Here is a 26,063-nt window from a genome sequence, read left to right as displayed (position 1 = left end):
AGAGGAGATTTGATAGAAGTATTTAAAATCATGAAGGGTCTAGACAGAGTAGATAGAGAGAAAATGTTCCCATTGGCGGAAGGGTCAAGAACCAGAGGACATAGATTTAAGGTGATTAACAAAAGAATCAACGGTGACATGAGGAAAAAGTTTTTTTACGCAGCAAGTGGTTAGGATCTGGAATGCACTGCCAGTGGGTGGGTGGTGGAGGCAGATTCAATTGTGGCCTTCAAAAGGGGACTGGATAAGTATTGGAAAGGAAAAAATTTGCAGGGCTACAGGGATAGGGTGGGGGAAGTGGGACTTGCTGGATTGCTCTTGCATAGAGCTGCGTGGACTCGATGGGCCAAATGGCCTCCTTCCATGCTGTAACCTTTCTATGATTCTATGATTATAAAAGAGCCAACACATTGTGGTTAATGTAGGACTCAGGCTGTAGAATTCTGTACAGAGACCTGGAGAAACATAATGAATGATGATGAAAAAGAGAAGGAGCACAAACCCTCAGTATACTTTCTAATAACATTTTTTGAATACTGCGATCAATACAAGTTTGTTGGTGAATTTCACAAGAATAACATACAGATGAGGAAGACAATTTGACCCTCCTGGTTCATCCACCTAGAGAGATCCCACAGCCCCCCACCACAGCATCCAACTGTTTCTTAAAGGATTCTAGAGTCTTAGCCTCCACAACTCGAAGCTGGAAGTTCATTCCAGATGTTGCTCACGCTCTGTGTGAAGAACCTCCTGAAATCAGTTCTAAATTTGTCTTGGATGTCAGCCTAGGGTCAATGGTAGCACTCTCATCTTTAATTAGAAAGGTTGGAAGTTCAAGCCCAATTCTAGAAACTTGAGTGCATAATCTAGGATGGCGCTTCAGTGGAGTACTGAGGGAGTAAGTACGGCCATGTTGAAGGTGCCATCTTTTGGATGTGACCCCATTTGCCCTCACAGGTGGATGTAAAATATCCCGTGGACTATTTCAAGAAGAGTGAAGGAAGGAGTTCTCCCGGTCTCCTGGCTAACCTTTGCCCTCAACCAACATCACTGAAACAGATTATCTGATTGTTTAACTCATTAATGTTTGTGTGACTTTGCTGTGTGCAAATTGGCATCTGTGTTTCCCTGCACTACAAGTGATTACACTTCAAAAGTACTTCATTGGCTGTGAGGCACTTTGTGCATCCTGAGATCAAGAAAGGTGCTGTATCAATGCAAGTACTTTTTTTCTTTCTTCTTTTACTAAGTTGATCCTAGGTCCCCATGTCCTACTGTCATGCTTTAATTTGAAGCAGTGATGTACATTTTCTATACCATTTACTATCACATATCTCTGTAAGGCCAGACCTCAGTTGCCTTCTTTCGAGGCTAGAAAGCCCAAGTTTTTCCTTATAATTCAATATTTCAATGCTAAGGATCTATCTCAGGGCTCTCTCCTAACTGCCTCCAGGGAAAGTTTAGGCCTCCCCTTCCTCGGAATACCCCCTTTGCTCCTGTAAGACCCTCCCAAGACCCCCTTACCCACATTTACCTGAGAGCTGGCAAGCGTCGATGGGTCACCCAATTTTCCAGAGGCCAGTGGACCAGCGGTTAAAACCAGCGTGGCCTCATGTTGCCACTGGACGGGTCAAAAACAAACTGACTCCCGTCGCTTCCCGCCGGAAACCCATTGGAAATTAAAATCAACCCCCGAGTCTCGGGAATGGGACTTGAAACGTCAAACCTTCTGACTCAGAGGAGAAAGTGCTATCCCCAAGCCAAGGTTGAGAAGGAAGCAGGAAAATGTAAAACAACAGGAGAATTACAGGTGCATTCAAATCAATTTCTTTTTAAGAATATAAAAAATAGGAGCAGGCCATATGGCCCCTCAAACCTGCTCCACCATTCAATAAGATCATGGCTGATCTTCTACCTCAACTCCACTTTCCCGCTCTATCCCCATATCCCTTGATTCCCTTCGTGTCCAAAAATCTATCGCTCTCAGTCTTGAATATACTCAAAGACTGAGCATCCACAGCCCTCTAGGGTAGACAATTCCAAAGATTCACAACCCTCTGAGTGAAGAAATTTCTCCTCATCTTGGTCCGAACTGGCCAACCCCTATGACTCCTAGTCCTAGACTCTTCAGCCAGGGGAAACAACCTTTCAGCATCTACCCTGTCCAGTCCTCTAAGAATTTTATATGTTTCAATGAAATCACCTCTTATTCTTCTAAAGTCCAGAGAATATAGGCCCATTCTACTCAATCTCTCCTCATAGGACAACCCTCTCATCCCAGGAATCAATCCAGTGAACCTTTGTTGCACCCCCTCTAAGGCAAGTATATCCTTCCTTAGGTAAGGAGACAAAAACTGTACACAGCTTGAGTTCAATAGTAGTTTTAGAATTTCTCCCTTTGTTTTTATAGCTCTTTATCTCTCCCTATATGGAATCAGGCCTTCACAGCTTCCACTGGCAACTGTCCTACATGGATTGTCCAGCAGATGGCACACTATTACGGTCAGAGGAGGTGAAGTGAACAATCTGTTCATCGGGATGTAGCTCCTTGAAATGGAAATTAATGTAAGGCATCGTATTTTGGAGCAGGATCCATTCGGAATCAGTGGAGATCTTTAGTAAAATTTACAGAACATTTTGAAGGGTTGTTGTCACCCTGCAAAATTATTTAAGAAAATGTTTTTGCTTCTGTTGATAAACATGCAACACAATTCACTTGATTTGCAACAAATTGTTCTGTGTTTCTTTATAAAGTCATTTGTGTCTCTTGTGCGAGACATCACCATAATGAATGGCTTTTCCAGGCTTTCCCTACCATAGCATAGTCATAGACCCCTTTAACCTCATCTAAATGTATTATCTTCAATATAATCCACCTACCTGTTAAAGAATACGTGTAGTAAACAGAATTAAAAGAAAGTCCATCCTTTATTAAGAGTGGAGAGCAAATGAACAAACAGAGTGCAATCAAACATAGATATGCATTCTTTAATTCCAGCCTGTCTCTGGGTACAGTGGAGATCATCTGCCTCGCTTCCCTTTAATTGGGTGGCTATTCAACCCTATCAGTCTTCACACTGTTTCTCAGTATTGTACTCCCTAACAGCCAAAAGCGCGGTCTTTTTATGCCACTTTTCTTCATACTTTGGACACACCTACTGAAATCTATTTAACACACACAGACTGAGCGTCTGTTTGCCACTCAAACACTATTGAAAAACAACTGGCTTTGAACTGGCCATTTCCCCACAAAGATTGCTGTGTCTTTGTTCACTCAAACCATGATGTGGAGATGCCGGTGATGGACTGGGGTTGACAATTGTAAACAATTTTACAACACCAAGTTATAGTCCAGCAATTTTATTTTAAATTCACAAGCTTTCGGAGGCTTCCTCCTTCCTCAGGTGAACGATGTTGTTCACCTGAGGAAGGAGGAAGCCTCCGAAAGCTTGTGAATTTAAAATAAAATTGCTGGACTATAACTTGGTGTTGTAAAATTGTTTACAATAATTTATATCAGTATCGATCATCTGTCTTGCTTCCCTTTAATTGGGTGGCTATTCAACCCTATCAGTCTTCATACTGTTTCTCTTCTCCTCATCCATGTCTCAACGATGTTCCGACATTACAACAGTGACTACATTTCAAAAAGTACTTAATTGGCTATAAAGCGCTTTGGGATGTCCTGAGGTCATGAAAGGCTCTATAGAAATGCAAGTCTTTCTTTCTTTCTTTCAACACTACCATCTCTACTCTACTCATTGGAGTTCAGAAGAATGAGAGGCGATCTTATTGAAACATATAAGATTGTGAAGGGGCTTGATCGGGTGGGTGCGGTGAGGATGTTCCCAAGGATGGGTGAAACTAGAACTAGGGGGCATAGTCTTAGAATAAGGGGCTGCTCTTTCAAAACTGAGATGAGGAGAAACTTCTTCACTCAGAGGGTAGTAGGTCTGTGGAATTTGCTGCCCCAGGAAGCTGTGGAAGCTACATCATTAAATAAACTTAAAACAGAAATAGACAGTTTCCTAGAAGTAAAGGGAATTAGAGGTTACGGGGAGCGGGCAGGAAATTGGACATGAATTTAGACTTGAGGTTAGGATCAGATCAGCCATGATCTTATTGAATGGCGGAGCAGGCTCGAGGGGCCGATTGGCCTACTCCTGCTCCTATTTCTTATGTTCTTATCTATTGCCATTAATAATAATTACACAAGACATTAAAGCAACTTATTCCATTTCAATGGGACTGGTAGTTTCTACGGAAACAGCAGCTACGTGGGGAAAATGGCCGACCTCTGCTGTACTTCTTTTTGTGAATTAAAAAGAAATTACATGGAAAATTGTTTGAGCTGCAGTAATCAGACAGCATTAAATTTCACCAAATGCTTTACATGTTCAACCCAATCAATGCAGCAATTTTAGTAATATTTTTGGACCTAGTTCAGAGTGGCCCCATTGTACAAAAACTATATTAGATAGTAATGAACAACAATGGAAAATTAATTCCAGTTTTTAAAAAAAATAAAAGCACGTGATTTCAATTGAGAGAATGTTTTGCTGCTAATTTCAAAGTCTAGCTCATTAGCATTTTTATCTCAGTGCACTTTTTTTTCAAACTTGTGCGAATACATTTTGCTTTAAAAAAAAACACAACACTTAAATATAACTTTTTTTTTCCAAATCCTTTCTGTGGAAAAATGACCAAAGAATCTCAAGATGTGACAGCCATTATACACTGAGAACAGGCGCAAGAATGCAGCAGCCATATCTGTACATTTGAGTCAGGTCATGTGTTGCAATTATGCAGAGAATTCTGCAGAGAATTCAGTTCCATTTGCAACCCCTCAGATAATGAAGCAGTCCGTGCCCGCATGCAGCAAGGCCTGGACAACATCCAGGCTTGGGCTGATAATTGGCAAGCAACATTCGCGCCAGATAAGTGCCAGGCAATGACCATCTCCAACAAGAGAAAGTCTAACCACCTCCCCTTGACATTCAATAGCATTACCATCGCCAAATCCCCCACCATCAACATCCTGGGGGTCACCATTGACCAGAAACTTAACTGGACCAGCCATATAAATAATGTGGCTACAAGAGCAGGTCAGAGGCTGGGTATTCTGCAGTGAGTGACTCACCTCCTGACTCCCCAAAGACTTTCCACCATCTTCCAGGCACAAGTCAGGAGTGTGATGGAATACTCTCCACTTGCCTGGATGAGTGCAGCTCCAACAACACTCAAAAAGCTCGACACCATCCAGGACAAAGCAGCCCGCTTGATTGGCACCCCATCCACCACCCTAAACGTTCACTCCCTTCACCACTGGCGCACTGTGGCTGCAGTGTGTACCATCCACAGGATGCACTGCAGCAACTCACCAAGGCTTCTTCGACAGCACCTTCCAAACCTGCGACCTCTACCACCTAGAAGGACAAGGGCAGCAGGCACATTGGAACAACACCACCTGCACGTTCCCCTCCAAGTTACACACCATCCCGACTTGGAAATATATCGCCGTTCCTTCATCGTCTCTGGGTCAAAATCCTGGAACTCCCTTCCTAACAGCACTGTGGGAGAACCTTCACCTCACGGACTGCAGCGGTTCAAGAAGGCGGCTCACCACCAACTTCTCGAGGGCAATTAGGGATGGGCAATAAATGCTGGCCTCGCCAGCGACGCCCACATCCCATGAACGAATAAAAACAAATTGGTACATTTGTAAGCAGTAATTTTTTTAACAAAAATTACAGTCATGATTTCAATTGCATTTAAGTTGAAAACAGGAATTTCAAACCAGGAAAACATCACATCACAGCAAATGCTGCAGAATATTTTTGACCAATTTCGTAAGGATCTATTGTCATGGGCAGGAGTTGGTGAGTACTGGATTCTATGAAGAGTCCAGTCTATTTTCATTGCAACATGAAGTGAGTAACAAAAATTGAAATTTCTGCTTTTACTTCGATGTAGCTTCAGTTTAAAATGGAGGCTGCTCTTTTTGTTGAATACAAAATGGTGGCCCGGAGACAATCCATCTACATGAACTCGCTAATTGATAAAGGATTCCTTTTGATTGTAAAACAGAAACTCCAATTCAAACTCATTACAAAACCATTCTCCCCCTGAACTCAAGTGAGGCTTATTTATCATGAGTCGAGGCCTTCAGATATCAGTAGGATGGATCCCGCTGTTGAGAATCACTTCGAAAAAATGGAATAACAAGAACTTAACTCATCCAGCTGGTTCAAAATCCTAAGTCTGCAAAGCTCCTGAAGTCCATAATAAATACAGTCATTGTGCTTCGTGCAGAGTTGTTCCCTCTAGCAGCAAGGTGTCTTCTATAATGGTTTAAGCATTCCAAAAAAGAAATACAGTTGCAACATCCTTTAGGCCTTGAAAATGTCCTGTAATTTTCAGGTGGGTTTTTAAACTTGTGATCAGTATTATAATTTCACTGAGGTCTATACGTGATTCTTTGTGGCTAAAAATTCAGAGCACTAAACAGAGCACTCAAGGCCGGAGATTTGTAGTTTTCATGGAAAAATGGATGAAATTGTGGCATACAATCCCTGAAAAGACCAGTAAAAATCCAGGAATCCGTTGTAATAGCAAATAGAATTTGACTTATTCAGTTACTGTAAAACAATGACCCGGTTTATAATTTGTCACTGAGTTCTACATTGGCAACTTCAGTCAGAGAGTGGCAGGATGACTGGAGTGGGAATTTGAAATGTCATACTTGTGCACTAGGGGTTAATCCAGAAGATAGAATTAAATACTTTGTCAAGGTTGAATAGAGGAATCTTTACATTTCCTATAAGAGCGGAAATCGTGGGGCTCCACTGTCAGTATGGAGTGACATTAGACGTGAGCGCAGGTCTGCAACACCATGGACCCAATTTTTCACCCTGATGAAGCCTCACAATATCTACACCCATAATCTTTGCTACGGTTGACCTGAGAGCATTCAATGTAAATACTGACTGAAAAATACGGGAGACTAACTTCCAGTCCTCAGCAAGTCACATCCTTAATGCTGATATGTAGAAAAAACATTAAATATATAAGTTTAAAAGTGGTGTGGTTTTCATCTAGATTATTAATTTATTTGAAAGCATTTAGACTTTGAAATTCTGAGCCTCGATAACAAAGGCTTTTAAGATATTGGTGAACTCGATGCAGGATGGTCCTGGATTTTACTGACAAGCAGATTAGTCTGAACTGTGTCTCGGGATAACGTCAGCAGCAAATGGCTTCAGCAAACGCTGCTCCCTTATTGGCTGGGCACAGCTCAACAGCAATGTCATCCAAAGGTGAACTAAATTAAGACTCTGAACACAACAGAACCTGAACCAGGCTCCAGACTAATTAAACATTATTCAAATACACTGTTCTTATCCAGTACAGAGGTTTTCGAATGTTTCTGTGGGGCCTGGACCCTCCATAAATTATTACACAGTCCCAGGGACCCTCTATAAATGTTTTACACAGTCCCACTACAAATTATTACACAGTCCCAGGGACCCACTACAAATTATTACACAGTCCCAGGGACCCACTACAAATTATTACACAGTCCCAGGGTCCCACTACAAATTATTACACAGTCCCAGGGACCCACTACAAATTATTACACAGTCCCAGGGACCCACTACAAATTATTACACAGTCCCAGGGTCCCACTACAAATTATTACACAGTCCCAGGGACCCACTACAAATTATTACACAGTCCCAGGGACCCACTACAAATTATTACACAGTCCCAGGGACCCTCTACAAATTATTAGACAGTCCCAGGGACCCACTACAAATTATTACACAGTCCCAGGAACCCTCTATAAATGTTTTACACAGTCCCTCTACAAATTATTACACAGTCCCAGGGACCCTCTACAAATTATTACACAGTCCCAGGGACCCTCTACAAATTATTACACAGTCCCAGGGACCCTCTACAAATTATTACACAGTCCCAGGGACCCACTACAAATTATTACACAGTCCCAGGGACCCACTACAAGTTTTCATACAGTCCCAGGCATGCACTACAAATGTTTTACACAGTCCCAAGAACCCTACTACAAATTTTGACACTGTCCCAATGCCCCACTGTACAAATATTGACATAGCCCATAGGACCCTCCACCCTGTCCTAACATCCACATGCAGACCACGTGGAATAGGTTCGACGGGCTGAATGGCCTACTCCTGCTCCTATATTCTAAACCATGTCGGTCCAAGTTCTGCCAACATAACAAATTATAAATTCATGGCACTTTCAAAAACAATATAAATTTCTTTTCAGCTATTGGGCTATTTTTCTGTGCAGGAATAAGCTGGGTCTTATCAGAATCAGAATAGACACAGAATTGTATCTTGACAACTCCTGGCTAAAATTCAGGACTTTTTCAAGGCTATTCTCATGATTTCTGATTGGGGATCAACTGTTCATGACAAAACAAGAACATCACAATCAGCCTTAGTTCCTCTGAGTTCAGGAGGAAAATTGTGTCCTCTCTTGATTGCCATTCAGTGACCCTTGCTACAAGTGAACACGTGGCTGTCAGCTAAGTACAGGATTGGGCTTGACTGCAATGCTGTTTTGCGGCCAAACAGGACATTGTCAAGACTCATTAATGAATAATGGCCATTTGGGCAAGGTACTGAAGAATGATTGGTGCCCATAGAACTGTACACCAGCAAGGAGTTCGCACCACAAGGAGAGGAGAAAATTCATAAGGTGAATAAAAAGCTTATTGATTCATGAAACTAATATGATAATTTCCAGTTTTCTTTTTCAGATTGAAACATCCAAAACCAATGGGATTTTAGTTTGTCTGGTGAGAAACTATTTGGAGGATTGTTGCCAGGGATGCAGAACACCACCTGACAAGATTGGACGGACCATTTGGTTGTTTTAATCCTGCTGTAATTTTGATGGCTGCAATGATGCAGTTTCTCTGTTTCGTACCGACTCACAGAATAGGACAGCAGCTTTTGCGATATTCAACTCATTCAGTGCTGGAATCCCCGGTTCTTAATTACTGGAATGTGGAAATAAATTTGGAATAGTCTCGCACGGTTCAGAAGAGGTGAAAACCCAATGAAAATAAGTTATAAACTGCAATAAATTGGCGGATACTTTCTTTGCATTGAGGGAGTAAATGGCAGTGCTTGAACGTTGTGGGTTATATGATGAAGCCATCATTAAAAAAAACTTCCCACATTCTGCATTTCTTCAAATGCCTAAATATAAGGTCAATGATCTACACGGCATTATTTTGTATCACAGAGCACATATTCACAAATTCATCAACTATTTTAATAAAAGCAATTTTAACAGGAAATTAACACAAAATTGTGAAATGCTTGAAGAATACGCAGGGGAAGAGCAGGGGAGTTCTCCTGGTGCCCTGGCCAACATTTATCCCTCAATCAACACCACCAAAACAGATTAGCCAGTCATTATTTTCATTTGCTGTTGCTGAGGCCTACTTGTGCTTAAATTGGCTGCCACGCTTGCCTACAAAACAACAGTGACTACATATTCGAAAACAATTATTTGGTTGTGAAACGCTTTTGAGGCATCTTGAAGATGTGAAGAGTGCTAGTTCTTTTTTTTCATTGTACCAAAATATGGTAATTCGGTGACTCCCTGTGGGTTGTCCGAGAAATGCACAGGCATTGCTTTCGGCACCAAAAACCGGGGCCTAATGAAAATCGTAGATTTTCTTTTTCTACGAGCTCAGTTGTGGTCGTTTGGGATTGATTTTCAGATAATTGGATGTATGAGTTTCAGGGTTCCATTTTTGCACTTTGTTCAATGCACAGCTTTATTCTTTTGGACGTTTATTCTTTTGCACATTTTTACTTTATTGTTTGCTTTTTTTTTGTGAAGACTGTGCCCCTTTAAGTGGTATAATGCAGTAAACTAAGGGCAAATATTACATAACCTACTGCCCACAAAGCTAGAGCATTTCACGGTTTCGAGGGCGAAAGCTCGATCAGCTATCTGTGGACACAGTGCTACCGCCATGCATACGTATTAAACATTGGAAACAAAAGATATTCAAAAAGTTAAAGGAACAAGTTGCAGAAACCTAAACTTCACCTGAGAAATGTCTCCGTTATTACTCATCCTCATTAATGATAATTTTGCATTGTTCACATGTAAGGACTGATAATGAAAATTCAGCAATGCTTTCGGTTCTGTAAACTTACCGAGATGGTTATTTATCGTGATGACCCCAAGCATTTTTGGGAGTTTTTTTGGGAAGGGGGAAGGGTCCCCAATCATGTAAATGGCAGATTTAAATCTGTTGTCAGTTATGTGATGGATTTACCCAAGAAAGCAGCTTCTAGTCTCCTCAGAACAATGAGTCATCAGATTAAAATCTTAGCTGCTGCTACTCCTTCTGTCCAGTGCCAGGTTCTGTCCAAGGTCCATCAGAATGCTCCCTCTGGAATAACATCAATATTACTTTCAAGAAACAACTCTGTTGCTCTGCTATAATGAAGCATGTAGAGATTTGCTGCAAATCCATTCTTTTCACCGTGACATACATCTCTCTAGGTAAGTACACCTTATCTACATATTTTAAAAAGGTCTGAAACAGCATGATCAAAGTAGCGTAATCCACAATAATCCTCAATGTAATTATCATCGTACATCAGGGGCTGTGTCGTCCAAACCGTTCATTTCGAATAATAGTATCAATTAGGATATTCCTTTGACTGAACTATTTTAACATTTAACATTGAATGTGGTTTTGTTTTTGGAAGGTGGTTTGGTGACTTTTTAGTAGATATTTTGTGATCATATTATATGTTGCATGACCATGGGGCAAGAACACGATGTCTCACCATTTTCTGTTTCCTCACTATGTCTGCATTCACCGTTTCAGTCAGTAAGCACTTTGTTATATAATTATAAGAACTTGTCAGAAAATGTATTTTAAATAATAAATTCCGCAACAATTTACAAGAGTTCAATTGTTGTTACACTGACCCAATCAGCTACTGCTTCTATAGACAGATATTATATGAAACTGTTGCCAAATTGTCCACATTGGTTTTGAATGAAGTCCAGTAACCACTAGATTGTAGAACACTATTTATGAATAATTTAAAGTAATCCTTTTGAATGAGAAGATTGTGTTAAGTGGCTTCCAGCGTTCATAATACTCACACCTTGTTTGATGATTTAAAAGTCTTGGACAAGCTAATGGTTAACTTGGAGTTGAATTTCTCCTCAGTTCAAGCAGATTATGCTCCTTACTTCTATGACAATGCACCAAACAGCACCAATGGAAACATGGCAATGTTGAGCATTCCTGAGGACACACCTGTAGGTATGTGTTACAGACACTTCTTTGAGAACCAAGGGTAAATTTTGCAATGCTTGTTCCCAGCATAGAGCCTCATTGACAGGAGTGTGGAATGGAGAATTGTACGCAGATATCAGTGTGCCTGATCCACGACACTCCCAATTTTACAGGTATTAAGATGAATCTTGGGAAATCAGGAGAGAATCAGGCACACTGACCTCTGCGCCCAATTCTCTGATCTCTGCTGCTGGCAACAAAGGTTCCACACTGGGAGTGTCATGCATGCTTCTAATGTATTCTGCCAGAGTGGAAGGAGTATCAGCCCATACTCTCTTATACATTTTGTCCGACCAGGTTGAACACTTAACACAGAGCTCTTACGTGTTTAGAGCACTGTATTTATTTATGGTCTCGAGATGAACACTATCACACTTTATTCTTTTATCTTGGACAGGATCCTGCATGTTTTAGATGCTGATCTGCAACAGAGTCAGCAGGTCCCAAGGCCAGCAGCCCGGTCCCAGAGCTGCAGGCCTCTCAAGCCTGTAATTACGCCTGGGCTCCTGCTCCCCTTTCCAGGCACAAGGCCCTACCAGCAGGCAAGTCGGCATCTGGGGTGTGACCAGCCATGCAAATGGCCTAGCCCGCCAGATTTGGGCTCTCTGAAGCCTGAAAGGTGCAGCACACTTCTGACAACTTCCCTGCTCAATGGCAGCTAGCAAAGCAGACACCTCTTGGTGCAGTATATTGCCCAACTGGGCAGTAGATTTTTCAGCCCTTCACAGACAGTTTGCATCACATTACGCATTGAGATAAGCAATTTTTTCACCAGTTCATGTTCATGACGTTTCTTCCATTTCATTGTTGGCCTCACGAGGTCAAATCATGAAATAACTGAGCAAGGCTATTGATGCTGGAATTCAGCAGTATAGAGACCTTCTTCAGCCAACATCTCTACTCTTTCCTCACTCGAAGTCAGTGACTCATCTTGTCTTCCTTCCTCAAACTCATGAAGGCCTTCCAAAATGTGAATATCTAGGCTGGTTCCCCCTTTCAGGTGATGGAGGGTGGTGCACTCAAACCTGCAGCTCCACAGCTGGATTGTTGTTCTGTGCTTTATTTTTAAGGGATAATATCATGAGGCTCCGTGGAAGCTTACTAAACAGGAGTGTGGGTTGGAGCTGGGAATGTAACACTACAGGGCCAATTCTGCGACTCGCCCTCCTGCCTCACCTCATCTCACCTTGCAAAATTACTACACAGTGCTTATGGGCTAATGAATGATTCAGTAGCTTTATTGTAGGTGTATTGATTGGCTCCTCATTTGTGCATTACCTTCTTTTTTATTCATTCATGGGATGTGGGCGTCGCTGGCAAGGCCAGCATTTATTGCCCATCCCTAATTGCCCTTTAGAAGGTGGTGGTGAGCCGCCTTCTTGAACCACTGCAGTTCATGTGGTGAAGGTACTCCCAAGATACCTGTTACACACCCAATCCCTAAAAAGTGCACTGAATAAATGTGTTGCTCCTTCACATGCGCTAAACAAAAGGACTAAATTGAAATTCCTAAAGTCATCCAGCTGATATAAGATGTATATTTTGCATTCCTCCCTAGGATCACATCTGTACACTTTAAATGGTACAGATCTAGAGGGAAATTCAGTCACTTATGACATGACTTTTGAACCTGGATCAAAACACTATTTTGCAGTGGATCCACAAACAGGCAATGTCACTTTGGTGCAGGAGCTGGACAGAGAGGTAAGGCTCGTTACTGTTTTATTTTACTATCATATTTTTCAATTCAACTGGTAGACACTACTTATCAAAGAAACAAGAAATCATAGAAATTATAACACAGAAGGAGGCTATTCAGCCCATCGCACCAGTGCTGGTGCTAGTTCTTCATCTGGAGCTTTTTACTCTAATCCCATTTCCTTGTCCTTCTATGCTCTGTTTAATATACTTATCCAGTTCCCTTTAAAACGATAATAAGGGTAAATTTTGTGCTCCCAATGCAGAGCCTCGCTAGATGGGAGCCTGGGCCAGAGAATCAGTGCGATCGTGTTTACAGCTCCATCTCTGGCTCACAAAAGCACAACTTTGCTGGATTTGCCCTATAGTCTCAACTTCAACATCTACTTGTAGTAAAGCATTCCACGTTCCAATAACTGAAAAAATTCTTCTAACTTCCCCCTCATAGTGATAATCCTGAGATTACGCCCCCTTATTACCAAATCATTAGCCAGTGAGCACAGTCATTCTTTACCCTCTCAAAATCTTTCAAAATTTTTAAAATTTCGATTAATTCCTCCTTAATCTCCTTTTTGAGCCAGTTTTTTGAGTGTTTCGGCATAACCATAGCTTCTCATTTTATGTATCAATCTAAAGAATATTCACTGGACCCTTTCGATGGCTGTACCATTCTTCCTATAACTGAGTGTAATAATCCAACTGTGGCCTAACCAACTATCCTACATAAATTCAACATCAACTGTTTGTTTTTATATTCAATCTACATATAAAATCCAGAATCCCATTTGAACTCCCACTTTATGTATTTAAAGAATACGGTGTAGCCTATTTTCAGTGATCTAGACTAATGAAGCTTTATATCATTCCCTCATCCAGCTGCATCCATTGTCCATATCAAACATTCTTGGTTCGAGTGTCATATGCTGTACTGCTTATTCCCTCTGCCCCCTGTGAGTGAGCTTGCCAATTGATGCTGAATTAAGACCACATTTTTGATGAACCTGCACTCATTAGATTGAGATGGACCCGATTCATTTCACTTAGAACTCTTAAAGCTATTAAAAGAGAGATTTTTCCCCCCCCATTTGACGGTTTTGCATTCAGATGGAGATGAAAAGACAATAATCTAATCTGCTCTGCCAACTAGTCCCTGCAGTTATTCATTCTTGACGAAAGGCTTGCTTTTGTCACTGGTCCATAGCAAAATTTAAAGAAAGAACTTACATTTATATAGCACCTTTCATGACCTCAGGATGTCCCAAAGTGCTTTACAGCCAATGAAGTACTTTTGTAATGTAGTCAGGTTATCAAACGTGTGGTGACTATTAACAACAATGAGATATACACTATGGGGTTGTGTTTCAGAATGCACAATCCCGTCTTGGAGCCTTACCAAATGGGGAGCACTGGTTGCGAAATCACGGGCATGGTCCTCACGTGGAAGGGGTAATTTCCCAAAGTACGGTCCTGCTGGCTGCGGTTCTCACTCGGAACATCAACCATTATATTTTATTCAATAATATCTAAGTGTGTTGTTTCCTTTTTTCCAGAAAGAAGATGAAGTTGAAGTACTTGTCAGTATTTCTGACGGTGTGAATAAAGTAAGACTTGTTACACATTACAAAGCTATGGTCTCTCTGTTCTGAGACATTTTCCGTACAGTAAGATCAAATCAAAATAGTTGAATTAGGATCTTGACAGGTGCATATGTAATGCTTTCTCATTGAAACATTAGCAAAAGCAATTAACAACGTGTTTTCTTGTTTTGGTAATGATCAACTGATGGAGGTGTTGAAAGCCAATGATTCATTTATATCTAACACAGCCCAATACCTTTCATTTCCTCACTTAATATTCTGCTCATCTGAAGTTTGATTGCTTCAATCCCCCCATACTCAACTCCATGGTCGCCTGAAACCCTGCCTCCAATTCAACATCTGCATCCAACTATCTGCTTCTTACCTGTGCCGCTAGCTTGGCAGCCACTCTCTCTTTGTCTTTCACTCACACGAAAGCGAGGAAATTCTTTCCATTTTCCTCCATATTGCTCTTTGTATTACTGTGAGACTGAGGCCAAGAGAGAGTGGTAATTGGCGGGGGGGGGAGGGAGGAGATGTTGAAGTGGACTTTGCGCAAGAGGAGGCAAATGTGAACATGAAGCAGTTGGGGTGGGGGGTGAGGCAAAAATAAATCAGTGGAGCAGAAGTTTTTAAAATAGACATTGAGCAAGTGGGAAGGATTTTTGAGCCAGAGTAATAATTAGTAATTTCTGTCATCCATACACAATGGGGGCAAATTTGAATGGGGAGCCGAGAAGAGAGCAGTGGGGTGGGGATTTCCTGATGGGAAACCCGGAAGTATGGGTTTCCTGGACATCCATCTGATTTTGACGTGAGGGCGTCTTTCAATTTTTTTCAGTAAGTTTCCTGCTGGCTGTCAGTTGGACGGGAGAGCAGCCAGGGATCGGATGCCAGCAGGTAAGTCTTAGATCAGGGTGGGGTGTGGGATTCAGTCATGGTGGGGGGGGGTCAGGGGTCATGGGGGAGTCATCGGGTCAGGGGTCATGGGGGAGTCACCAGGAGTGGCAGTCATGGGGGGGTTGGTCATCAGGGGCTCAGTCATGGACATTAGGGGGGGGGTCAGAGCTCGTGGTGGGGGGAGAGTCAGAGATCGTTGGGGGGGGGGGGGTCAAACATGGGCGGGGTTCGGTTGATTGGGTGTGTGGGATCGCAGCATGTAGGCTTGTTGGGCCTGAAGGAAACACTCCTGCTCCTCCTGGCCCACAAGCAGTGCAATAAAGGCACTTACCTGTTGATCTGGGCCTTCTCGCCTCCTCTTACGTGGCGTGAAACAGAAGGCCCCCAAGAATTAAAAATAAAAACGCTGTTAAAATGGAGGCACACAGCCTCCTTAAAAGATTTTACTGACTGACCTGCCTCCTGAGAGCGGGTTGGTCGCCCGCTCCTTGACCCACCTCCGTTAAAACCAGAAGTGCGCGGGTTGGGTTGGGGTTTACATTTTTTTGCAATTTTTACCCTCCCACCCACCCCCAACCCACCCGTTCGTGGGGTTAAAATTTACTCCATGGTTTGAAAAGGTCGCAGTCTGTGCTAAATACTGGGTATCAGTAATCTCATCAGGGCCTTTTCCACTGCTAGCTTTCTGTACTCTAATCCTCCTGGTTTGCACAGAAGGCCAGCACATACGTAAACACTGAAAGAGGATAATACTCTTACAGCACCAGCCCAAGTAAACAAAGTACAAAGCAGCAACCACTTTGAATCACAGACATCCTTTACTAAACCAAAAAAAAAAGTATTTCAAGATCAAAGTGGCCATGCATTCCTTTCCTTAAGAACGTGGCTTTGGACAGAGCTCTCAATGATTTGTGACCTTTATGATTTGTAGGAGCAATCTTGTGATTCATTACAACTTCTTAGAAATATCATAGTTAGCCAGTACAGTTCCTTGGGCGAACAAAATCATTTTAAAGTGGCAAAATGATGTGTGTTCAGTTTATGAACTGATTTGAGAAATACTTCTGCAACTAGCATTTGATATAATTCTACCACTCTTCATTCATTTAGAAGTGCCTGCTTAGTACTGAGAATACCTGCCTGAGAAACAATGTAACATGCATGGACCCTTTTAAATGTATATAGTGTTATTTCAGAACACAATAATTCAGGTACATTCAGGGTGAGCGTTCCATTTTTGTATTATCACCAGAGGGCTTTTTGTCAAAATTATTCTCAAGGAAAAATATTTTCCTGAATTATTGCTTTTAGTGTATGTGATGTATAGAATTTGTGATATTGTTTTGTTCTGTAATTCTTTCTAAATGAGGTTTCAGGTAACATGGATACAGGTCTGCAAAATCTTCTTCCAGCGCACAATGATAGCTGTGTTTATGTTTGTATTTGTGTTTACAGGTTGTCGAAAAGGTTCGAATACTTGTAACAGATGCCAATGATGAGAGCCCAGAGTTTATTAAGACACCTTATATCATTAGTGTCCCTGAGGTAAGTTTCTTTTCAGAACTGTAAATTCCTTAATTGGTGACTGACAAGTATTCAATGCAAAGCTTCTTATGCCTAATGTTTTTTCTTGGACTGGGAACTGCTAGAACATACCTTCAGGAAGTAGCATATTCAAAGTACATGCAGTGGACAAAGATAATGGGTCTGGAGGCAGTGTCACCTACTTTCTACAGGTATGATTTATCCAATGCATAATTATTGACTCTTTTTATGAAAATATCCTTGCACTGTTCACACGATAAATCAGAGAGGCAATGTGACCCTTTTACACATAAATAGAATAATTTAACAAAATAGAGCAAAAGAAACCACATTTATGCAAGGTGCACCTTCTGTTTTTGTAGTTATGATATTGTGACTTGACATCACAGTAATAATATCGATGGCTGCGGGAATTCAAAAGGGCAGAGCACGCATTAGCCTGTGGAAATATTCAGTGCCTTTTTCGAGAGAGAGAGACAAACAGACAGAGCAACTATGTAGTGAAGGAGGCAGATACTGAAATATGGTAAAGACTCTAACAAAGTTATCTTGAGTTATGTGATATTTTTAATCCTTAATCATAATCATAATCATATTACATTAACAGCAACAACAACAACGTGCATTTATATAGCACCTTTAACGTAGTAAAACATTCCAAGGCGCTTCGTAGGAGCAAAACTAAATTTGACACTGAGCCACATAAGGAAGTATTAGGACAGGTAACTAAAAGCTTGGTCAAAGAGGTAGGTTTTAAGGAGCGTCTTAAAGGAGGAGAGAGAGGTTTAGGGAGGGAATTCCAGAGCTTAGGGCTGAGGCAGCTGAAGGCACGGCCGCCAATGGTGGAGCGATTAAAATCGGGGATGCGCATGAGGCAAGAATTGGAGGAGCGCAGAGATCTCGGAGGGTTGTAGGGCTGGAGGAGGTTACAGAGGTAGGGAGGGGCAAAGCCATGGAGGGATTTGAAAACAAAGATGAGAATTTTAAAATCATGGCGTTCCTGGACCGGGAGCCAATGTTGGTCAGCAAGCACAGGGTGATGGGAAAACGGGACTTGGTGTGAGTTAGGATACAGGCAGCGGAGTTTTGGATGAGCTCAAGTTTATGGAGGGTGGAAGATGGGAGACCAGCTAGGAGAGCATTGGAATAGTCCAGTCTAGAGGTAACAAAGGCATGGATGAGAGTTTCAGCAGCAGATGAGCTGAGGCGGGGCAGAGACGGGCAATGTTACGGAGGTGGAAGTAGGCGGTCTTGGTGATGGAGTGGATATGTGGCTGGAAGCTCACCTCAGGGTCAAATAGGACGCCAAGGTTGCGAACGGTCTGGTTCAGCCTTCGACAGTATCCAGGGAGAGGGATGGAGCCGGTGGATAGGGAACGGTGTTTGCGGCAGGGACCAAAGACAATGGCTTCGGTCTTCCCCAGTATTTAATTGGAGGAAATTTTTGTTCATCCAGTACTAGATGTTGGACAAGCAATGTGACAAATGAGAGACAGTGGAAGGGTCGAGGGAGGTGGTTGTGAGGTAGAGCTGGGTGTCGTCAGTGTACATGTGGAATCTGACGTTGTGTTTGTGGATGATGTCACGGAGGCGCAGCACGTCGATGAGAAATAGGAGGGGGCCAAGGGGGCCAAGGGGGCCTCCAGAGGTAATAGTGCAGGAGCGGGAAGAGAAGCCATTGCAGGTGATTCTCTGGCTACGACTGGATAGATAAAAATGGAACCAGGCGAGCGGAGTCCCACCCAGCTGGACGACGGAGAAGAGGCGTTGGAGGAGGGTGGTGTTGTCAACATGGATATTTAATAAAATCCTAAGAATGCAATAATTTGAGAACCTATTAATAACCCCCTTTTTTAATCATCCAAATGCTCATTCTTCACATACACACCTGGATAGTGAGGGTCAGCGAATTAAGAGAGAATTTGACCATTGAGTTCAGTACTATCCTGAGCCAACAGCCACACTCACAAAGAGACCCTGGCTGATTTTTCCCATCCCTCAACCAGAGATACTGAGGCCAATTGCAGCACCCAGCTCCAACTGAGATGAGCACCAAGGATAGAACCTGAGAGTACCTGGTCACATGGCTCAGGACCGCTCCACATCGTGAACTTATCCAGTGAGTCATCTGAAGATAGCACACGTTCTGTTTTGGAATAATCTACAGAAATAATTACAACTTATTTTCGTAACAGCCTAACATACCTTGGACACCAGAAGAGAAAGAAAAATGTCACTTAATTTGGCATGAAATTAATCTATTTCAGCTGGAAGAATGAGACTGAGGAGAATTAAAGGGAATGTAAACATCACCCTTAGTTCACCATAGGACACGGGAAATAACTGAGTGGTTTAAGACTTTCATCCCAAGTCACAAGGGTCACGATTGAAATACTTTCCATGTACCAGTGACCAGAAGGTCTTGGGGGTAATTTTAACTTTTGGCGATAGTGTAAAACGGATGATCTCAGATCAGCTGCTTGTTAAGCACCTCTCCTGATTTCCCTTTCCGTTGACTTTCATGGAAAGGGAAATCGGGAGACATGGAAAACAGGTGGCCAATCTGATATTGCCCATTTTATACTATCACCAAAAGTTAAAATTACTCTCATTCTATTTATACCATGCTTTTAAGAATAATAAGTCATCTATTTTTGAATTTTTAAATATGAACTTTACCTTATTTTTTTTTAAAGAAATTAATTCTTATTCATCATTGAACTATTTTAACAGTTTAGATTTTCCTTGTTGGTTCTCAACACTGAACTGATGCTCCTTCTTTCTTACCTCTTCCAGAATATGCGTAAAAACAAATTTTCAATGGACCGATACAGCGGGGTCCTTCGAATAAAGCCAAGTATATCTCTGGATTTCGAGAAGTCCAGGGCTCATTTTGTCACTGTTGTAGCGAAAGTATGTTGACAATTTTACAGCACAGAGGGGAAAATGAAGTTTAGTGAGTTTGTTGCATCTATAAGAAATGCAAATTTGACTTTACTTTTATCTTAGGATGGAGGTGGGAGGCTGAGAGGAAAGTATCAAATTTGCTCTTCTACAACCACCGTAACGATCAATGTTGTGGATATTCAGGACACCCCTCCCATATTTGCTGGCACACCATATTTTGGATATGTATATGAAGATACACAGCCTGTAAGTACTGGATTGTGACCCATCACATGCTCATTCACTATTGTAAGTGGATGTGTTTACATTTGACAGTCACATGGCCAGGGCTCAGCTAAGATGGCTGCCCTTCTATTGTGCGAAGAATTCAAAGCCAAGCTGTGAGAAGAAGTTCATCCTCAGTTGAGGAAAAAGTGATGAGAATTTGCCAATAATTATTGTCATGACTGGGGCAATTCTACTTGGGTAGTGGAAATCTGGAACTCCCACAAGAAGCTAGGTCAATTGAAAATTTCAAAAACTGAGATTAATAGATTTTTGTTAGGCAGGGGTATTAAGGGTTACAGAACCAATTCAGATAGATGGAGTTAAGATACATTGAGATGACAGAACAGACTCAAAGGGCAGAATGGCCTACTCCTATTCAATTTCCAAACCCATCTGCCAACACATGCATCAGAGCACTGGGGGAATCTGCAGCTCTTGTCTGCACTCCCAGATATTGCTGAAAGTTAGAGAATGAACAGATGTGAAATTCAGAAAGAACAATCAAGAATATAAAGTAATAAATAATCAGAGTTAATTCAAACACTTGCTGGAAATGAACACTTAGAGTAGCATATGTACGGAGCATTTTGTGATATCTGCCGTAGCCATTTTTAACATTTTGCTTTTGACACCCTGAAACACAAGAATTACTTGCTACTGAATTGTGGCTTTACTGCTGTAGCATTAATTAATATCCCAGACAAAGCTCGTTGCAAAATGTTATTTCTGCTTTACCCCTTCTTTATCATTTTTTTTCTCTTATTTCATCTCTAATTTGTCTTTCCTTTCAGACGTAGCCATTGCCCCTGTCCGCACCTGCTCATTGCCCATTTTCAGAATTTGGACACTTCATGTAAAATGAGCCTTCTGGTTGGGTGTAAACTGGTTTCAAAGTCCTTTTCTCAACCAATCAGAAGGAGTATTTATGAAATTTGACATAAAGAAAAGAAAGAACTTGCATTTATATAGCGCCTTTCCTGACACCAGGAAATCCCAAAGCACTTTACAGCCAGTGAAGTACTTTTGAAGTGTAGTTACTGTTGTAATGAAGGAAATACGGCAGCCAATATACTCACAGCAAGATCTCACAAACAGCAATGAGATAATAACCAGATAATCTGATTTTTTTTTTACTGATGTTGGTTGAGGGATAAAGATTGGCCAGGACACCAGAGAGAACTCCCATGCTCTTCTTCAAAAATAGTGCCATGGGATCTTTTATGTCCACCTGAGAGGGCAGATTGGGCCTCGGTTTAACATCTCATCCAAAAGACAGCACCACCAATAGTGCAGCACTCCCTCAGTACCGCACAGAGGTGTCAGCCTAGATTATGTGCTCAGGCTCCTAGAGTAGGGCTCGAACCTACAGCCTTAGAGGCAACAATGCTATCACTGAGCCACGCCTGACGCCTACATGGTTGTAGTGCCTAAGTGGCAGGTCAAACATCTGCTGTTTTCTATAACTTGACTCCAGGAAGTGCAAACCATAGAATAAGATAACTTGGCAGCAACCCTGTGGAGGAATTTGTTGGCTGTGCTTGATAGAAAGTTTAAAGGGGAAAAGTCACCAACTTGGAAAAGATCTATGCTTAGGACAATGCAATAGCCACAGCTTGCTGGAGCTCCAATGGACTGCACCATGGGTGGAAGACATACATTTGCACCTGTGAGTCGCATGAGTGCAATTGTTAAGAGGTAGCAAAAGGAGAGAAGGCTCCTAGTGGCTGGTTACATAGTGACATTGGCAGGATGTCTTTGGGGGCTGTTGCAGGAAGTCCACAGAAATGAAATTGGATAAAATAATCAATAGCTTATTGATATAAAAAACCTCATATTAATAAAGCGGGTAAGAAAACATTGTGCAGTTTCATACAAACAACATATTTTAATTTTCGCTTTAGGGTTCGGAAATATTTAGTGTGATGGCCTATGATGGAGACCGTGGGAACCCAAATCCAATCCGTTACAATATTGCATACGGTAAGTAAAATTTCAGGATGAAAGTGACCCCATCGCCTATGTCGGAGATGTTCGAACTGCAGGCTGTGTGAGCCCATGCAGTTCAAACCCAAACAACTCAGTTTTATTTGCACTTATTTTTTTTTTAATTACTGGTTTGTCCTGTTTGAAATTCATGGACTCGGCGGCTGTTGCCTTATTGGTGGATAAATCCGAAGTCTGAACACCAAGTTATGTTAGTATCACCAACCTGAGATATTTTCAAATTAAAAGGAACATGGATTTAAGTGTGAAAGGGCAAATTCAGTGAAGTGGGAGTGTGGGTTGAAGAAACAGGCTTATCATGATATATCCTTATCTCCGACTTGTGCTCCTATCTCGAGAGGTTCCACTCCAGAAGTGCAGCCTCGCTGAGTTTGCCCTTATATGTGGCCCCCTCCAAAGATCCACGGTGCCCACCTACGTGGCCAATGAAGACAAAAACCTGGGACATCCCTGAACTACGTGATGGAGTGCAGAACAGAATTTTAACAATGAACCGTGGCGGTGGCCCACATTTTACTTGTCACAGTTGTAATGTTACTGGACATGAAATCTGATCTCCACTTATCGCCATAAATTGGCAAAGTTCTATGCTTTTAATCAGTACCAGTGCAAACCAGAGCTGCCTTAGAGCAGGTCTTGTGTTGGTGCTAATGTGAGTGTATTTGAATGAATCCCACATGTTTAGGAATCAGTCAGCCTAAGACTAGGGAAATGCTTGAAAACATTTTATGGGATGTAATCAATATTCAACTAAAGAGTCCAGAGGCCATAAAGAGTAGTCAAGGCACAAACTGTGCAATCACTTCACATTTGAATGATTGAAGAGTTGACCATCTTCTCAGCTCTTTTCAATCACTAAGAATCACACCAGCAGTGGGAGATCAGCGAGCAGCTCTCCGTGCATGTGACTGACGGATGCAGGAGGCTCTGCTTTCATAATTTCACAACAATATCAGCGTGATGTAAAAACATCACTCACATTCCTGTGATAATGGAACTGATACTCATCCTCCGATGCAGTGTGAAAGCAGCACTTTTTAATTTTCTTTTTTCTTTTCCTATTGTCTCTCTTCTCCCTTTCTTCTCTCTTTTTGTTCTCTTCACCCCACTTTTTTTCATTTCTCTTCTCATTTTTTGTATGTTTGATCCTTTTCTCCTTTTTCTTCACAGCCTGGCTGGCTGTAGGGTTTAGAATTGGCACCATGTTTTTTTTGGTATGATCCCTTGTGCTTGGGCCTGGGCCAGGTCCTGGTCTCCTGTGCGCACACTATTTAAACACTCGTTCCCTATCCAGGTCCACATCAGGGATTTGCACCAGCTTCGCAGCTGCTCAATCGTTCCCAGGAAATGGGCACAACTTCCCATCCTACTTTCTCTCTTCCTCTCATTGTCCAGCCAGAAAAATGAATAAAAAGCCATGGAATTGTGAAATGAGCAACTCCCTGAACAGACCGTGTAGGTGGGAGATGTAGCTTTGTGGCTGCTGAAAGTGAGGTGTCCTCAGTTAAATGGTAGACTTGAATGGTACGAAAGTGGCAATCAGATTGAATTTCAATTCATGTGAGTAGCTAGGTAAAGCCAGGCTTTTAAAGTATCAGCATTATTTGGATACTGTTCATTTTTATCAATACTTTGCAATTTATTAATAGGAAATGATGGATCTTTTGACATAAATAGCACAAGTGGAGCTATTACTGTTCTGCAAACTACAGCGCTTCTTAAAAAGGAGGTTTACAATCTTCTAATTCAGGTGGGTCATAAATAGTCAGAAACTATAGCATTGGACTCACATCTGTATAAATACAAGGGAATGAACACTTAATGTGTTTCTAAGAAATGTTTCATCCCACTATTTCAATGGAAATGTTAAGACATCCATGGGCTGCTTCCATGAGTGGGCTTTCCCAGCGCAGAATTACATCCGCAGAGAGTACTGGACTGGAAATCGTGGGCCTACAGTACCTGATTTTCTGTCCATTTAAATTAACAAATGCAAAAATCAGACACTGTGGGCCTGTGAATTCTCAGCAAGCACTCCCTGCCAAGAATGCCTGAACACAGAATCAGCCCTTTACTTAAGACAGGTTTATGCCTCATAAAATGTGTTAAGTGTGAGTGCATTAATATTCATAGTGTCATTTGAAGGCCCATAACTGCTAACAATCATTTCCCATTGAAATGAACGTTAAATCTATCTTAATCTATGAAGAATGTAGCTGAAACAATGTAGAAGAAACAACCTAATCATCTGCATTAGGTTGTTTCACCAATACCATGGGTCTGAACACTTGTAGAATTGGCACTCTTTAATATTCTGCTCAGATTTTTTGTGTTATGTTAATTGCACAAAAATAAAACTAAAGTAACTCAACAATATTAGTGGTTGACTTCTTTATAAAGAGAGGGCAGTCATTTGATGCTTCAACAAACTGCACCATAGAGCAGTAGAACAAGGGATCATCCCTGTGATTCGCCTGCACCGAAAGTTTCAAGCAGAGGTGACAGACCTCCCCAGAGGGAGAGAAGCAAATGTAGCAGGTGGGTCACTATCCTACACCCCCCACCCACATGGTATTGGCTAAAGACTGAAGCAGCCTGTCTGTTCCTCCTCTCAGTTGAAAAATTGTGAATCAAAGATCAGGAGGTACATAAACGTAGTTAAAAAGATGGGAATGTGTATTGCAATATAGGCTTTGGTCTTATAAGCATTACATTTTTTTTAATGAAAGAAAGACTGCCTTTATTTCAAGTTATTTTCCTCCTTTAAATGGGTCTCCTTTGCCTTACGCTATAATTAGCCAGGGCGGCCGGCAGGTGATCTGCTGTCAAACCACCTCCAGTGATGCTCTAAAATTGCCTGTTGCCTCAGAGCAGTTCAGGCCGACATTTCTAATGGGGAAATGTCCGAGCTTCATTTGGGACTTCCACAGCAGTGAAATTGAGTTGGTAACTCAGTAAGTGGTGGGTTGCACTATGGAGCCACATCATCTGATTCCACAGTGCAGTGCACTGGTACTCCTGAGCCATGCGTCATCAAGCCAATCAGACCATGTATTCCTACTGATACTCATAAGTGAAACATGACAGTACAGTCGTAACTGACACAGATGCTTTATTGTGTTTTGTACAAGGTCTCAGAAGTTAACCCAGATGTTGACTTACTAGTGTTTACGACAGCTATGGTGACAATCCGAGTGGTGGATCTCAATAATCATCTCCCCACCTTTTATGGTGAAAATGGTCCACAGTCGGAATTCGAGATTACAATGCATGAACACCCCCCAGAAGGAGAGATACTGCGAGGACTAAAAATAACAGTAAATGACTCTGATCAGGTTTGTTTACTTGTTTTACAGTCAAAGCGTACAGAATACATCACAGATTACCGAGTTCAGATGAAAATACCATTATATAAATTTATATGGAACAGCAAAGCAGTCTTTGTCAGAGCTTATTAAGGACCTCTTTGAAATTATTTCATGAATATATTGCCATCTGCTGGTTTAAAACATTCTTTAAAATCTCTTTGATGTTAGCAATGTATGCAGAGAATAGAATCATAGAAGTTTACAGCATGGAAACAGGCCCTTCGGCCCAACATGTCCATGTCGCCCAGTTTATACCACTAAGCTAGTCCCAATTGCCTGCACTTGGCCCATATCCCTCTATACCCATCTCACCCATGTAACTGAAGTTGTGATTTACAGTAACAGCCCCAGTCCATCAGGCAGTTCATTACAGTAATCATTGTGGATGTTTCATAGCCATTTCTTGCT

At 41.7% G+C, this 26,063-nt stretch overlaps 1 protein-coding gene across 1 annotated transcript in view; it reads left to right on the top strand.

Moving 5' to 3' along the window:
* The first annotated feature begins 10,517 nt into the window (after positions 1 to 10,517).
* Positions 10,518 to 26,063, top strand: part of cdhr1a (cadherin-related family member 1a) — a 29,509-nt gene continuing 13,963 nt past the window's right edge. The window contains exons 1-11 of the mRNA XM_067972333.1: positions 10,518 to 10,578; positions 11,216 to 11,356; positions 12,948 to 13,093; positions 14,638 to 14,688; positions 17,020 to 17,109; positions 17,214 to 17,300; positions 19,906 to 20,022; positions 20,119 to 20,262; positions 22,185 to 22,263; positions 23,937 to 24,037; positions 25,419 to 25,622. Of these exons, the coding sequence (XP_067828434.1) occupies positions 10,518 to 10,578; positions 11,216 to 11,356; positions 12,948 to 13,093; positions 14,638 to 14,688; positions 17,020 to 17,109; positions 17,214 to 17,300; positions 19,906 to 20,022; positions 20,119 to 20,262; positions 22,185 to 22,263; positions 23,937 to 24,037; positions 25,419 to 25,622 (1,221 nt within the window). The remainder of the gene's footprint in view (positions 10,579 to 11,215; positions 11,357 to 12,947; positions 13,094 to 14,637; positions 14,689 to 17,019; positions 17,110 to 17,213; positions 17,301 to 19,905; positions 20,023 to 20,118; positions 20,263 to 22,184; positions 22,264 to 23,936; positions 24,038 to 25,418; positions 25,623 to 26,063) is intronic.

Source organism: Heptranchias perlo, chromosome 36 (assembly GCF_035084215.1).
Source record: "Heptranchias perlo isolate sHepPer1 chromosome 36, sHepPer1.hap1, whole genome shotgun sequence".
Taxonomy (NCBI): Eukaryota; Metazoa; Chordata; class Chondrichthyes; order Hexanchiformes; family Hexanchidae; genus Heptranchias; species Heptranchias perlo.
Note: the sequence above shows the minus strand (reverse complement) of the source record. Positions and strands in the feature narration are given on the sequence as shown.